This window comes from Chlorocebus sabaeus, chromosome 19, assembly GCF_047675955.1.
Source record: "Chlorocebus sabaeus isolate Y175 chromosome 19, mChlSab1.0.hap1, whole genome shotgun sequence".
Taxonomy (NCBI): Eukaryota; Metazoa; Chordata; class Mammalia; order Primates; family Cercopithecidae; genus Chlorocebus; species Chlorocebus sabaeus.
In genome coordinates this window covers 5,613,498-5,629,625 of record NC_132922.1, presented here as the reverse complement: position 1 = coordinate 5,629,625, position 16,128 = coordinate 5,613,498, and the positions used below count along the sequence as shown (strand labels likewise).

Below are 16,128 nucleotides of genomic sequence, written 5' to 3'. Positions count from 1 at the left end.
CTACCTCCTGGGTTCATGTGATTCTCCTGCCTCAGCCTACCAAGTACCTGAGATTACAGGCGTCTGCCACCACACCTGGCTAATTTTTTTGTGTGTATTTTTAGTAGAGACGGGGTTTCACCATGGTGGCCAGGCTGATCTCAAACTCCTGACCTCAAGTGATCTACCCGCCTCAGCCTCCCAAAGTGCAGGGATTACAAGCGTGAGCCACCACGCCCGGCCTGGCTTTCAATTTTGATGCGGCTGTGCTGACTGGGGGCCTCTGGTCCTGGTCCTGGGCGCTCTCACAGACTCGGGCTCTGAGGGGCTGGGTATTGTTGGGCTCCCTTGCGGGTGCACAGGCCTGCGCCCCCCGGGGCAGAGCTGGGATCTATGGAAAGAGATGCAGGAGGCCAACCTTGCCTAGGAGTGAGAAAGAGATGTCCCCGGGTCGGGGGGCCTCCCACTTCCACCGCCTGTGTGGTTCTGCAGTCACTCCGAGCCCCCGAGCTGAGAGTCCCAGGGCTCACAAGACTCTGCTGCTCCTCCTGGTCTCGCTTCATTGACCTGTTCATTTGATTTTGCTCAGCAAAGCACTATGGACTCAGTGAATGAAAGGCTCGTGGGCACGACTGTGGGCACAGCTGTTCAGGGCAGCCCACAGCACAGGCAGGCAAAAGAGCAGGTTCCCCATCAGAAAGGTGCCCATGTGCACACCAAAGCCAAGAGAACACTGGGAGCTGCCTGGTACCCACTGACAGGAGGGTGGCCAGGCCACCACGGTACACTCCACAGGCATTACACTGCAGTGAGACCAGACAGATGACAACCACCTGTGTCAACAGGCATGCCTCACAAACATGACACAGAAAGAAGGAAGCCTGAAACAAAATATACTGCCCAGTTCCAATGTACGAGCTGTGAGAACAGGCAGAACCCACCGAGGCCACAAACATGAGCTATGAGAACAGGCAGAACCCGCCCAACTCCACACATGAGCTATGAGAAGACACAGAACCCGCCCGACTCCACACACATGAGCTGTGAGAACAGACAGAACCCGCCCGACTCCACACACATGAGCTATGAGAAGACACAGAACCCGCCCGACTCCACACACGAGCTGTGAGAAGACACAGAACCCGTCCGACTCCACACACATGAGCTATGAGAACACAGAACCCGCCCAACTCCACACACAGGGGCTGTGAGAACACAGAACCCACTGACTCCACAGGAGGGTGAGCCCTGGGGTGGGGTGAAGGGGCCTTGGTGTTCTGGTCACACTCTGTATCTGGGGGCTGGTGAAACCAGGTGTTCAGTCTAAAAAATCAAGCTATGTACACATCTTTGTTTTTCCGTATAGATGTTATATTGAAAACAATCTACCAAAAAGGAAGAGGTGAGACTGGGGTCAGGGCTTCGCTGCTGGCAAGCTGTGTGACCCCGGGGAGCTTCCTCCCTGTCTCTGAGCTTTGGTTTTCTGAATGGGTGTGAAGATGATCTGCATCTTAGGGTCCTGAGGTGTCCTGGGACCATGACACAGGGCTCGGGCCACCAGCGCAGAGCCAGCAGCACACAGTTATGTCCCCCTCCTGCCAAAGGCACAATGGGCTGCCCAGGAACATAGAGCGTTTTGTTCAGGGCTGGAGCAAACAGAGGGCAGGAAATCCAGGACATTCCTCCCTAGGAAAGGCTGGACTGGGGATATCCCTCGTGCCCTGGAGCACTGCGGGGTTCCTGGCATTCTGTCCCCCTGATACTGCAGCTCCTGCCAATCCACCCTCCCCTGCTAGGTGCAGGAGGCCCGGCTGGTTGCTATGGCGACCGGGAACCAGCGGGACGGGCATGGGGAGGGGGCGGGAAGCAGCCAGGCTGCCGCAGAGGACTTGCAGTGCGCAGGCGCCTCTGCGGGGCCCCCACCTCCACCCAGGGCTCAGGGCTTTTGCCAGGAGGGTCTCCCCGTCTCCCCATCAGCGCCTCCAGCCCGCCCCCTGCAGGCCACCCTCAGAACTGCAGCCCGGCAAGCTGGGAAAAATGCCAAGTTGGGGCAGCCCCAGGACTCCACCCCCGACCAGGCCCCACAATCTCCATCGGCCCAGTCTGGCAGGTCCCATGTGGCACCCATCACACACCCTCGCGCTCTGCACTCGCTGGTCCCTCCACGGGGCATGTCAGCCACTGCTGCCCGCTCTCTCTGTCCTACAATCTGCGCACCAGATGTCACCTTCTGCACTCTCCCCAGCGCCCCGCTCCTCTTCCCACCATCACAGCACTGATGGCTCCGTACCACTGGCTACACTGTCTGTCTGTCCCAACAGACTGAGGCCAGATATGAGTCATTTCTGTGCTCCCAGCACTGAGTGTGGGGGGGGCATCTGCACATGGTTCACAGTGGGTGTTACAATGGAACATTCTAGCATGTGAATAGCTGGACTGCCACCTGCTCCCGTGGGACTCAGGCTTCCCTGACCTCGACACCCCCAAATTTCAGCAGAGGTTGGATGTGGCCCCATCCCCTCTGCTCCAAATTCCTCAGGCTTGGATCCAGGGCTGTGCTCAGTGGAGGGCTCTCACCTTTAACTTCTCCTCCACCCAAGATGGACCCCTCATCTGATGTTCCTTTCTCCTCCCCCTACCCCGGCCTATCCAGGGTGCACACGACCCATCCTCCCACCTCCCTGTCTGCCCTCTTGACCAGAGTCGTGACCTCTCTGGAACCAAAATTCAAACTACAGCTGAGTATCTCAAATGCGCCAAGTCCTCGTTAGAGCCCCTGCTTGCAGCAGACTCTGTCTTGGGGAAAAGACCAACATCTGAGGGTGGGGGAAAGGTTCTCTGCAACCTGAACTCCAGCAGAAGCTGAGAGGCCGGAGTGGACGGAGACAGGGGCAGGGTCCACAGCCCTGGGACGACAGAGGGCCTGAGCCTCCGAGTTCCAGCTCCCATGGGTGAGAGGAGTGCCTCCCCCCAGAGCTGTGCTGAGATTAGAGGAGCCTGTGCCTGCCATGAGGGTCACGGGCAGTGAGGATCCCAAGGCACCAGCCACCTCCCTTGCCAAGGGCACTCATGTGGTCACGCCAACCCCAAACATCCCAGCCTCCCAGGTATCCACAATGGGAGGGCCCTCACCTTTCAGGGCACCTGCCCTGATCCCCCTTTACCCCAGAGAGGAGATGACCTGGCAACGTCATATGGTAAACCAGGGGAAGCAAGACTGACCTTGAAAGCTGGTCTCTCAACTGCACACCCAGACAGGGTGGGTGTGGCAGCAGGTTCTGAGGGGCCTTGAGTCAGCTCCAGAAGGTTCTTACTCAGGGATCCCATCACCAGTCAGGTCTCTTCATCCCTCCCAGAAAGCATCCCCTGCCTGACTGAGTGGCTCCAGTCCCTGCCCACCTGCCACTGAAACTGCTGTGCTAAGGCCGCCACCCCTCCCTGGTACCAAATCCAATGGGCCCTTCAGACACTGCACCCCACTGGCTGCCCCCACTTCTCCAGACCTCCCCTCCTGGGCTGCCCTCACTTCTCCAGACTTCCCCTCCTAGGCTGCCCCCACTTCTCCAGACCTCCCCTCCTGGGCTGCCCCCACTTCTCCAGACCTCCCCTCTTGGGCTGCCCTCCCCTCTCCTGGCTCTTCCCCCACCTCTCTGGCCAGTTGCTCATAGTCTCTTGCTGGTCCCTCCAATGTGGGGCTAGCTCAGGGCTCAGGGCCAGCATGCAGGCACCCAGGCCTGCCCACTTGCAGAAAATCCATCCCGCATGTGTTCAGGCTCAGAAAATGGGCCCAAGGCAAGGCCAGGCTCCAAGTAATCCCTGCATTAGCCTCTGCCCGCAAACATGGCCCCAGAGTCACAGAGCCAGGCAGGCTGCAGGTTCCAGACCTGGCTCCACGGCCCTCTCATTCCTTGTTTTTAAAGGAAAACAAAAGCATGTCCATGTCTGGCATATGGGGTTGTTTAAACATTTTACAAACCGCAACAGCCTGTGGAAACAGAGAAGGAAGCATGCAAAATGTATTTCATTAGCTCCTCCCACACTTAGATTTAGTGGATGAAATATGTTAGGCGAATCACTTCGTCTCCGAGCCCTCCGTTTCCTCATCTGTGACAGGGATAAGAACACCCACCCTGTCGAGCTGTTGGGACTTCACAATGAGGCTGAGAAGAAGAGAGCTCAGCACTGTGTCCAGATGATGGCAAAGGCTCAATAAGTGGAAGGCACCGTCATCATCACCACCACTGAGCCACGTCACCCTGCCATGGCCGAGGGAGGGCTCTGGGCTCTGGAGTCTGACCTTTGCTCTACCACCTACTAACTAATTATAAGAGGCCAGCTGAGTCAGCTGTGTCTGAACCTGTTTCCTCAAAGCTACGGTGGTGACAGCAATCACTGCCTTTCAGGGTCACAGTGAAGATGAATGAGAATGTGCACAGACACCCAGCACATCCAGATTTGCACATGAGACTGTCCACACAGTCCCTGGAACACAGTAGGTGCTCAATAAGTATCACTCACCCTCTTTGATATGCGTGAGCACTGATGAAGCCCACATGCATGCTGAGAGCAGACACCACAGGGATGCTTGGGGCACAGATGCGGGGGCAGGGGCCAGGGGCCACTCACCTTCCTCCCGTCTGCACTGCTTTCGCTGCCAGAGTACGCCAGCTTCCGGCGCACATAGAAAAGCATGTCGTCCTGCCGGGGAGCCCATTTCTCCATGAAGTAGGTGGAGAACATCCAAGTCCAGAAGACAATGCGGTCATCCTTGAAGCACCCTGCAGAGGGAGGCCGGACAGGAGTGAGGAAGGATGGCCACCCTGGCCCTTGCAGCATGGCCTTGGCCAAGGTGTGCCCATACCCCCACATTTCTGGCCAGAAATTTGCCAGGGCTCTGAGATGCGCTGCCCCTCCCTCACCACTCCCGACCCCCACCCATGGAGCATCCAGAGACGCTGGAGGACACCCCCTGGGAGGCCCAGTTCCTCCGCCCAGCAGCAGCCTGAGAGCCCGACTCCAGCCTGGGGATGAATCAGCAGCTTCGGTGGAAAAGGAAAATCCCGAGGAGCCAGGAACGCCACTGGCTGGCTGCTGTCTAGGCTGGAAGCCGGGAAGGCTTGGCTGGGGGGGGCCTTTGGAGAGGCAGGGCTCTCACCAACATCTCTCACCCCCACCCACTCCCCGATGGCTGCGATGGCTGCGGCAATCCCAACGGGAACCCGACTTAAAGGGACAGCCGCCTCCGAGGCTGCAGGCTGAACTGCGGGGAGACGGCACCTGCCCCACCCCTGCCCCGCGTCTGCACTGCTGGCCCTGAACGCTCGCCAGCTTCGTGCTCATCTGATCCTCACGGGGACGTCTCCTTGTATTACAAATGGTATTTCTTTATGATATATATTTGTAATATTTTCTTGCAAAAGAGAAAAAGCCCACCAGCTTTGGTAGGGAAGATCTGGGTTTCCGTTCCAGCGCAGCTGCTGGTGATGGGACAACGGGCGGGGGCTCTGAGCCACAGGTGCCTCGGGGCACTTGCAGACAAACCAAGACCACGGGCACACAGTAGGATCCACATAGGTGGGTTTGTCCCCTCTCTAGATGGATTCAACACTTCAAAATATGCTGCCAAGCTCCCTCTTATCAACCTAGTAGATTAAACTAGGGCTGCTTTTGTTGTGTGTCTTCCTCACTGAGCGGTGCGATCTAGTGCTGGTACTAGACCGCACTAGTACCAGCTGGAAGGAACAAATCCTGACACTTGGAGATGGGGAACCTGAGGGCCAGTGGTACTGGGACCCTCTCTCGCCCTCACAGACAGACCAGTGGGCCAACCAGGACTCGGCCATGAGCCGAGTCAAATGCAGAACACCCAGGCTTGGCTGACGTCAGCCACACCACTAACCAAAGAACCAGGACTCGAAGCCAGCCCCGGCCCCCAGCCCTCAGCCCAACCGTGTGTTAGCCACCCACTCCCATGCCCTGCCTGGCTCCTGGGCTCTAGGGCAGTGAGAAGGAGGAAAAGAGAAGGAGGCTTCATTGGTGAGGGTCTGGGTCAGCCAAGCCTTGTCAGCCTCCAGGGGTGAGGGTCAGGAGAGCCCACAGGACTGGCAAGACCTCCCAGGCTCACAGGACCTGGGGAACCACACATGCATGCTGTCTGCAGAGTCGCTTTGAAATTCCTGCCGCGTTTTTGCAACAGGCAATGCCCAAGTCACCCTACTACAGACCCTTGCAAAATTAAGCAAAGCGCTATGATTATTCCTGGATAAAATTCAATTCTTTGTTACCTCCTAATATTGTTTCACTTTTGGTTCCCTCTTAGAGCCCAACAGAATAAGAGAATAAATTTGGTCTTTAAGGCTCACGCCTGTCATCCCAGTACTTTGGGAGGCTTGGGGGGTGCAGTGGGGCGCGGATCACCTGAGGTCAGGAGTTCAAGACCAGCCTGGCCAACATGGTGAAACCCCGTCTTTACTAAAAATACAAAAATCAGCTGGGCATGGTGGCGGGTGCCTGTAATCCCAGCTACTCAAGAGGCTGAGGCTGGAGGATCACTTGAACCCGGAGGCAAGAGGTTGCAGTGAACCAAGATCACGCCATTGCACTCCAGCTTGGGTGACAGAGCAAGACTCCATCTCAGAAAAAATAAACAAACAAACCAATAAATAAGCCAGGTGTGGTGATGGACGCCTATAGTCCCAGCTACTCTAAAGGCTGAGGCAGGAGAATTGCTTGAACCTGGGAGGCAGAGGTTGCAGTGAACCGAGTCTGCATCACTGCACCTCCAGCCTAGTCAACAAAGCGAGACTCTGTCTCAAACAAACAAACAACAACAACAACAAAAAAATCAAACCAAAAACAGCAGCCCTTAGGAAAACTGCCAGATTCTCACAGTTAAACATATACTTACAAAACCAGTCACTAGCCACACCTAGGCACCTGCCCAACAGAAATGAAGCACATGTCCACCAAGACTGGCACACAAATGTTCACGGCATCTTTGTTCATAACGGCCCCAAACTGGAGACCAGGCGAATACACACGTGTCACAATAAAAACAAACTAGTGATCCACACCACACCGCAGATAAACCTCAAACTTGTTCTGCAGAGCAAAAGAAATCAGGCGCAAAAAGCTATTTACTGTATGATCCCATTCACGTGATGTTTCGGAAAAGGCAGAACTGGAGTGACTTAAAGCAGATGGGTGGCCACCCTGAAAGGTTCTGCGTCTTGATTGCGGCATTGGTTTCACAGGTGTGTATGGCCATCAAAACTCATCACACTTGGCCGGGTGAGGTAGCTCACACCTGTAATTCCAGCACTTTGAGAGGCCAAGGCGGAAGGACTGCTTTAGGCCAGGAGTTCAAGGTCAGACTGGGCAACGTAGTGAGACCCTGTCTCTACAAAAAAATAAAAATTAGCTGGGCATGATGGCATGTGGCTGTGGTCCCAGCTACTACAGAGGCTGAGGTGGGAGGATCCCCTGAGCCCAGGAGTTCGAGGCTGCAGTGAGCTATGATCGAACCACTGCACTTCTGCCTGGGGGACAGAATAAGACTCTGTCTCTAAAAGCGTATTAAAACATAAAATTTAGGCCAGGCACGGTGGCTCACACCTGTAATCCCAGCACTTTGGGAGGCCGTGGTGGGCGGATCACTTGAGGTCAGGAGTTCAAGACCAGCCTGAGCAACATGGTGAACCCCCATCTCTACTAAAAATACAAAACTTAGGCGGGTGTGGTGGTGCTCACTTGTAGTCCCAGATACTCAGGAGGCTGAGGCACGAGAATCACTTGAACCCGGGAGGCGGAGGCTGCAGTGAGTCGAGATGGCGCCACTGCACTCCAGCCTGGGTGACAGAGCGAGACCCTGTCTCAAAAATTTAATTAATTTAAAAAACGTAAAAACTTATCAAACTGTTCGGTCTACATATATGCAGTTTATTTTACATAAATTATACGCCAATCAAATTGTTAAGTTGTAGCTGATGCTGGCAAGGGTGCACTGAACTGGAACTCTCCGATATGCTAGAGAACAAAACGTGAGAAGCTAATGAGCACTTTCTCATTCCTATGCATCTACCTTATGGCGGAGTGCACAATTAAAGGCCTTTTGCACAAAAGCGTTTCATGTGTTACTCATGAGAGAAAATAACAGCAGTAACCACGATGAAGACGACGAAAGGAAAGGACACAACATCCTGCAGTTTCTGACATTGCCCCGAGGTAAAGCAAGCCGTATGTATTCAACCAAATCGTCACTTATCTTTTTAAAGGATGGCTAAAAAGATGACATGCAGATGCACGGGAATATGTGTAATACGATGTTTAGCGGAAAAGCAGAACCCCCAGTTGTAGACACACTGATGACAACTCCATAAATCACATGGAAACGTTAGAGGTAAACAGACCAGAACGGTAGGAGTGGATGAATTGAACAGAGTGATGTTTTCCTTTTTCTTTTTTTGGTTTTGACTTAATATTTTCAGTCATAAGATTATATTACTTTTTCCCATGAATGTACAACTTTTAATATCATAGGACTCATTAAGAAAGGGAGCGGGGAGAGTGGAGAGAGAAGAGATTCCCTCTTTTCAGAGAGAGGAAGGGAGGCAAACACAGACACACTCCACATCCAAGAGCCAGGAAAGGTCGGGACTGGAGGGGTCTCTCTGATTCCCAGAGGCACAGTACAATGTTAGGAGCTGCAGTCACACACACGTGAGCTCAGGTCCTGACGCTACCCCTCCCTACCCAGGTGGCCAGTTCATTCAACCAACCTCTGTGACCCTCAGTGATTCCACCTGTCAGATGGGCCTCTGACCTGCCACCCGCCCAGAATCCAAGGTGAGGACTTGGCTGGAAGTGAAAGCGCTCTGCTGGCTGCTCAGCTCCCGCTACTGCAACATGGGCTGCTGGAGACCCTCTGCTCTGCTGCCCTGCCTGTCAGAAACACTGACACCAAGCATAGCAGTGTGACCTGCCTGGATGACGTCAGTGGATCCCAAACCTTCCAGTGTCCTTTGGCCTCGCAGTGCAGTAAATGGCTGTGAATAAGCACACAAGGTACAGCTGGCCTATGAAGTCACTGCTGACTCTTCCTCCCACAAGCAAACCCCTTCTCCCTTCACCCTTTCCCAGGGCCTGCCGAGCAAGAAATCCCCTGGGTCACAAGCCCTGGGAGCTGCTAGTCCAGCACAGAGCCTCCTCATCTCCAGACTTCGGTCTGTCCCTTCTCCCTACTGTCTTGCCAGTCAGGGCTGCAGGTCTTCCCCACCCTCAAGCACAGTGGAGACTTATGGAAGCAGATGTGGCCCCCGAAAGCTGAGCCAGGCTCACTGTGGTAGCACCTCGGACAGCTCTGTGCCCGCGGGCCTGCCTTCCCTCCCCGGGTCCTATGGAGCCAGATTACTGTCCATTCTCATCTGAGGCAGCGGTGAACACTGAATTAGTCAATACCAGCCCACTGGCTCCTAGGGGAAATACAAGGTTAGGGTCCTCTGATCACATTTTCAGCAACTGATCAATTCATAACCTTGCTTTATGTATGTTTCTCTTTCAAGACACCTTATTTGAGGCCAGATGCGGTGGCTCATGCCTGTAATCCCAGCACTTTGGAAGGCTAAGGCGGGCAGATTACTTGAGGTCAGGAGTTCAAGACCAGCCTGGCCAAAATCACAAAACCCCATCTCTACTAAAAATACAAAAATTAGCCAGGCATGGTGGCGGGTGCCGTAATCCTGGCTATTTGGGAGGCTAAGGCAGGAGAATCGCTTGAACTCGGGAGGCGGAAGTTGCAGTGAGGTAAAATCACGCCACTGCACTCTAGCCCGGGAGACAGAGTGAGACTCCGTTTAAAAAAAAAAAAAAAAAAAAAAGACACCATATTTAATATATAGTTCATTCACTAACATTGAACTCACGGCCAGCAACAATCAATGTTGAACGAAGCTTCTCTAACACGTGTATTTTCTCCAAAAAGTACATCACAGCCATCTCGTGCCTCGGATTAGACAGCACTTCAGCCCAGGGCCATTTTAAATCACTGACAAAAAGCACAAAAAATGCAAAAGCCATGGCACTAATTTGACACAAAAAGGACACTACTTTGCAGTGTGAGGACTGACATACGAAGATGCGGCATCGCCTTGTCTGACCTCAGCTGGAAATGTGTGTCAGGTAAGGAATTTTTCGACACTCCATGAATGTCAGTCATTAACCTGAAAGTACCATGGGTACTGATTCTGGGGTCACAAATAAATTTCAGTGAGTAGGTGAATCCGTGAATAATGGCAATGGCCTGGACCGGGAAAACTGATATTTGCTAGGAGTTCTGGCAATCCGGCTGCCTCCCCTGCCTCAAGCGAGTGACCTGCTTCTGTAAGTCAGTCACTTTCTTCCAACTCCAGAACTGGCAGAGCCCTTTCCAGGCGAGTGACTCCAGGGACAAGCAGGGAACAGGGTGCATGGGAAGTGAGCATTAATCCTGGGCCGTCCACACCCCAGTGCAGTGTCCGCCACCTCTGAGTTGCCACTAGTTCTCCTCCTAGTTCTGCACGACACGGGACGGGTGACATGCCAGCACCAACGGCTCAACAGTGCTGGTTTCAGGAGCGAGGAATGTGATGACAGCTCACATGTGCCCTGCACCCTACAGTTTACTTATTTATTCATTCATTCATTTTTGAGATGGAGTCTCGCTCTTGTCGCTCAGGCTGGAGTGCAATGGCACGATCTCGGCTCACTGCAACCCCCGGCCTCCCAGGTTCAGGTGATTCTCCCACCTCCGCCTCCCAAGTAGGTGGATTACAGGCATGCGCCATCACATCCAGCTAATTTTTTCTATTTTAATTTAATTTAATTTTTTTGTTTCTTTTAGTAGAGAGAGGGTTTCACCATGTTGGCCAGGCTGGTCTCAAACTCCTGACCTCAGGTGATCCACCTGCCTCAGCCTCCCAAAATGCTGGGATTACAGGCGTGAGCCACCACGCTCAGCCCACCCTACAGTTTATAAAACCCTTCCACCCATTGTCTTTTCCAATCCTCAGGGCAACTTTATGAGGTGGGGACAACCTCAGCTTAGTTTCAAACCTCAGTTTTCATTTTCAGCCAAAACTTGAGACTCTAGTGGCTAAATTAGGCGTATTCAGGAGCTGAGACTCAAACCGAGCCCCTGCCAACAGAGCCCATATCCTTCTCTTGGATAAGCCCACATCCTTATCCTTACCCTGGCCCTGCACGAGGATTCTCCCAGCTGTGTTACACATGCAGAAACTGAGGGAACCCAGGGGTCACCTGGTGAACAGCTAGGAAAGCAACTCAGGCTTTCAAACCTCCCCCCTCCCCCAACTTCTAAGTCCCCAGCGGGGTGGGCTCACAGGGGCCACTCTGAGCCCTGAAGCACCCTCAGGGCTCCTGGGATAGCCTAAGAATGCCTGGAAGAACTTCGGACAAGAGCTTCATGCACAGGTGCTGTGGCATCCACTTCCCAGCCGAGTGCCAATTTAACATGATTTAATTATTTTCCACGGAGATGGTTCTTCAGATGCACACTGAAAAAGAAGGGAAACGTTTATCTTTTGAGGCCTTTCACATGAATCCAATCACTATACAGGATGGGGGAAGAATTTGTCAGACTGGAGTTCAAGAGCAGACTTGATTCCCGTTCGTGATGCACTGCCCAAGTGGGTAAGTGACTGAACCTCTCCGACCCTCCGTTTCCTCATCAGTAAAATCAGATACAGCTGCCTCCTATGGTTACCATGGAGACCAAATGAGATCCTACACAGCGCTCAGCAGTGCAACCCGCACTTAGAAACGATGAATGACAACTGCCACTCTGGTTACTATGATAACTTGGAATATTTCCCACCAACCAGACCCTGGGAATAATCACGAATTCGACTTTAGGAGGCACTCCTTGAAACCCACCCCAATCCTTTTTTAGAAAAGAATTAAACCATTAAACCACACAAGTTAAGCAAGTTATGGTAAAGCCCTAATTAAAATAGTTTACAGCGATTAAAAATGATGGTTCTGTATTAAAGAAAAATGTCCAAGAACTACTCCCAAAAAAAGTACATTAGCCCAGCAGGCCAAGAGGTTTTGTTTTTTTTTTTTTTTTTTTGAGACGGAATCTATGCTACCCAGGCTGGAGTGCTGTCACATGATCTTGGCTCACTGCAACCTCCATTTCCCGGGCTCAAGCCATCCTCCTGTTTCAGCCTCCTTAAGTAGTTGGAACCATAGACATGCACCATCACACTCAGCTACTTTTTGTATTTTTGGTAGAGACAGGTTTCACCATGTTGCCCAGGCTGGTCTCCAGCGCCTGAGCTCAAGTGATCCACCTGCCTCGGCCTCCCAAAGTGCTGGGATTACAGGCATGAACCACTGCGCCCAGCCCAAGAAGTGATTTTGGGAAAGCAATTCTATCAGATCTTCAGGAAACAGACAGCTAGCTTCAGGGCTACTCACCCAACTTCAGAGCCTAAGAAACATGCCAACTCATTTTTACAAGGAGGCACAGTATTGATTTCAAAGACCACATACACAGAAAATTACAGGCTAATCTCACTTACGGATGTCAAAACAAAAATCTTAAATATAGCATTTAAAAGAATCCAGCAACTTCTTAAAAATATATGCCATTAGCCAAGCAGGATTTAATTGGGAATAAAGAATGGTTTAGGCCAAGCTCGGTGGCTCACATCTGTAATTCCAGCACTTTGGGATGTCGAGGCGGGCAGATGACCTGAGGTCAGGAGTTCAAGACCAGCCTGGCAAACACAGTGAAACTCTGTCTCTACTAAAAATACAAAAAAATTACCCGGGTGTGGTGGCACGTGCCTATAATCCCAGCTACTCAGGATGTTAAGGCAGGAGAATTGCTTGAACCCAGGAGGCGAAGGTTGCAGTGATCGAGATCGGGCCACTCCAGTCTGGCTGACAGAGTGAGACTCGGTCTCAAAAAAAAAAAAAAAGTTCAATATTAGAAAATCTATTAATATATTCATATTTAGAGCTCAAAAGAGAAATAACAGGATTATCTCCATAGATGCTGGAAGAACATTCAATCAAATTCAACACCCATTCTTGATTTATATTTATTATTTTATTTTGGGACAGGGTCTATGTCGCCCAGGCTGGAGCACAGTGCTATGATCATGACACACTGCAGCCTCCACCCCCGGCCTCAAGCGATCCTCCCACCTTACCTTCCCAAGTAGCTGGGACTACAGGCATGCAATACCACGCCCAGTTCTGTTTTGTATTCTTTGTAGAGGCAGAGTTTCACCATGTTGCCCAGGCTGGTCTTGAACTCCCGGGCTCAAGTGATCCTCCCACCTAGGCCTTCCTAAGTGCTGGGATTATAAGTGTGAGCCACTGTGCCCAGCCCCCCCAGCCCCCCCACTTCTCACAAAACACTGCTTCCACCCTGTGCTACGCGTCACCATCCCGGCCCATATCACCATCACTGCCTGCTCACTGGTCTCTGCATTTCCACCCTGCCCATTGTTAGAACACAAATCAGTTCTCATCACTGCATGGCTCAAGTTCCTCCACCAAGCTTATTTCCTGACCTACCCCCAGGCTCTTCACTGAAATATCACCTCCTTCTCAGAGAGGCCTTCCCAAACCAACTGATTTAAAGTTGCAAATCCCATCCCCAATATGCCCTTATCCCACTTTCAGCTTGATTTTTCTCCACAGCACTTGTCGCTATCGAATATTTATTTTGCCTATTTGTTCTGTTTACTTTCAGTCTTTCCCTAGTAAAGGAGTCGGCAAATTCCATGAAAGTCCAGAGAGAAAATATCTTCAGCTTTGCAGACCACAGGGTCCTGTCTCAACTACAAAATCAGCCATGGCAATACGTAAAGAAATGGACATGGCTATGTTCCAATAAAAATTTCTTTACAAAAACAGGAAACAGTTCGGATTTGGGGTATAGTTTGCCAACACCGGCCCTACCACAGCCGACGTATGTTTTCACACAGATGCCCTACCAGAACTTAAGCTCCACGAAGATACGATTATTTTTCACTCTTTGATCATTTTGTTCAATGCTATACACTCGGTTTCCAGAATGGCTTCTGGCATATAGGACATAACGAATATTTGCTAATTGAATAAATGAATTAAATGATTAATGAAAGCAAGGTGGTATCAGTACATGACTGGACAGATCAATGGAACAGAAGAGAAAGCAAAAACACAAAACTCAAACACACAATAACTGAGTTTTTGGGTTTGTTGTTGTTGTTGTTTTTTGAGATGGAGTCTCACTCTTGTTGCCTGGGCTGGGGTACAATGGCACAATCTTGGCTCACAATCTTTGCCTCCCAGGTTCAAGCGATTCTCCTGTCTCAGCCTCCTGAGTAGCTGGGATTACAGGCATGTGCAACCATGCCCAGCTAATTTTTCTGTTTTAGTAGGGATAGGATATCACCATGGTGAGCAGACTGGTCTCGAACTCCTGACCTCAGGTGATCTGCCTGCCTCAGCCTCCCAAAGGGCTGGGATTATAGGCATAAGCCACTACGCCTGGCCAAGAGTTTTTATGAAGACAGCACTTCAAATCAATAGGATGCGGATTCTTCTTCCACAGTTGGTCTTGGTACAAGTGGTATGCTGAGGAAAAAGAATAAGGTTGGGTCCCTGCTCAAGCCAAAATAAATTCCAAAAAGATTAAAACTTTTAATGTTAAAAGTAAAACTATACAAAAGAAAAACCATGAGAGGATTTTTTATTCCCTCAGAGAGGGAGAAGCCTTTCTAAGGAGAACATAAAAGCTATTAAGGAAAAGAATGATCAAACTACATAAACCCTTAAAATGTCTCTTATTTGAGACAGGGTCCCACTCTGTCACCTAGGCTGGAGTGCAGTGGCACAATCACTGCAACCTTGACCTCCCCAGGCTCAAGGGATCCTCCCACCTCAGCCTCCTGAGTGGCTGGGACTATTGGCACACGCCACCACACCCGGCTAATTTTTGTATTTTTTGTAGAGATGAAGTCTCACTATGTTGCCCAGGCTTGTCTCAAACTCCTGAGCTCAAGCAATCAGCTCGCCTTGGCCTCCCACAGTGCTGGAATTACAAGCATGAGCCATTGGGCTTGGCCAAAAATTAAAAATTTCTATAGGAAAAAAACCAGCAACCCCCACTACCACCATAAACAAAGCAAAAAACAAATACCACACTGGAAACATAGACGGAACTCTTTTTTTTTTTTTTTTTTTTTTTTGAGACGCAGTTTCGCTCTTGTTGCCCAGGCTGGAGTGCAATGGCGTGATCTCGGCTCACCGCAACCTCCACCTCCCAGGTTCAAGCAATTCTCCTGCCTCAGCCTCCCGAGTAGCTGGAATTACAGGCATGCAGCACCACACCTGGCTAATTGTGCATTTTTAGTACAGACGGGGTTTCTCCATGTTGAGGCTGGTCTCGAACTCCTGACCTCAGGTGATCCACCTGCCTTGGCCTCCCAAAGTGCTGGGATTACAGGCGTGAGCCACCGCGCCCAGCCGATGGAACTCTTAAATGAGGGCAATTTCCTTAACAAATACTAAATTGTATACAATGCATAAGAAAATAAAACGGCAAGGAAAGCAGAAGGAAATATAAGTAGTTTTAGAACACAAAAACACGCTCAACTTGACACAATTAGAGAGTAAATTAAAACCTCAAGATTCTATTTTCCACCTATCAGATTTGCAAAGATCAAAATACCTGACAACACTTCAGGTCAAAGAGGATGTGGAGAAACAGGGACTTTATATCCTGCAGTAGGAACGTAAACTGCCAAAAATATCAGATGATCAAAATCACAAACGCATTTTACCTCTCACCCAGCGATCTCACAAGATGACTTTTTCCCTGTGGTCTCACTACCTACCACCTACGTAAAACTCTGTAAGTATTACAGCACTGTTGGCAAAATACTGGACTTGTCCTATCAGTAGGGATAGTAACTAAATTAACTAACTATAAGACATTCACAGAACAGAATACTACACAGCAATTAAAAAAGATTGAAGCAACTCTATCTGTTCCAAAGAGGAAAATTCTCTAGGATAAATGAAGCGAAAAATGGAGAGCAGACCAATATTAGAGGTTTTTCCTATTAAAGCCAATCGTTTAAGATGACTTCG

The 16,128-nt window shown here is 50.8% G+C and overlaps 1 protein-coding gene across 3 annotated transcripts in view; it reads right to left on the bottom strand.

Annotated features, from left to right (window-relative positions):
* KIAA0930 (KIAA0930 ortholog) overlaps nucleotides 1-16,128 on the bottom strand; it is a 45,010-nt gene that overhangs the window by 11,848 nt on the left and 17,034 nt on the right. The window contains exons 1-2 of one of the 3 annotated variants that reach the window (XM_007976060.3): nucleotides 4,915-5,031; nucleotides 4,606-4,757 (exon numbers count right to left, since the gene is read on the bottom strand). In XM_007976060.3, coding sequence (XP_007974251.2) covers nucleotides 4,606-4,757; nucleotides 4,915-4,918 — 156 coding nt within the window. In that variant the 5' untranslated portion in view covers nucleotides 4,919-5,031. The other 2 variants (XM_007976059.3, XM_038007323.2) reach the window with 2 other exon arrangements.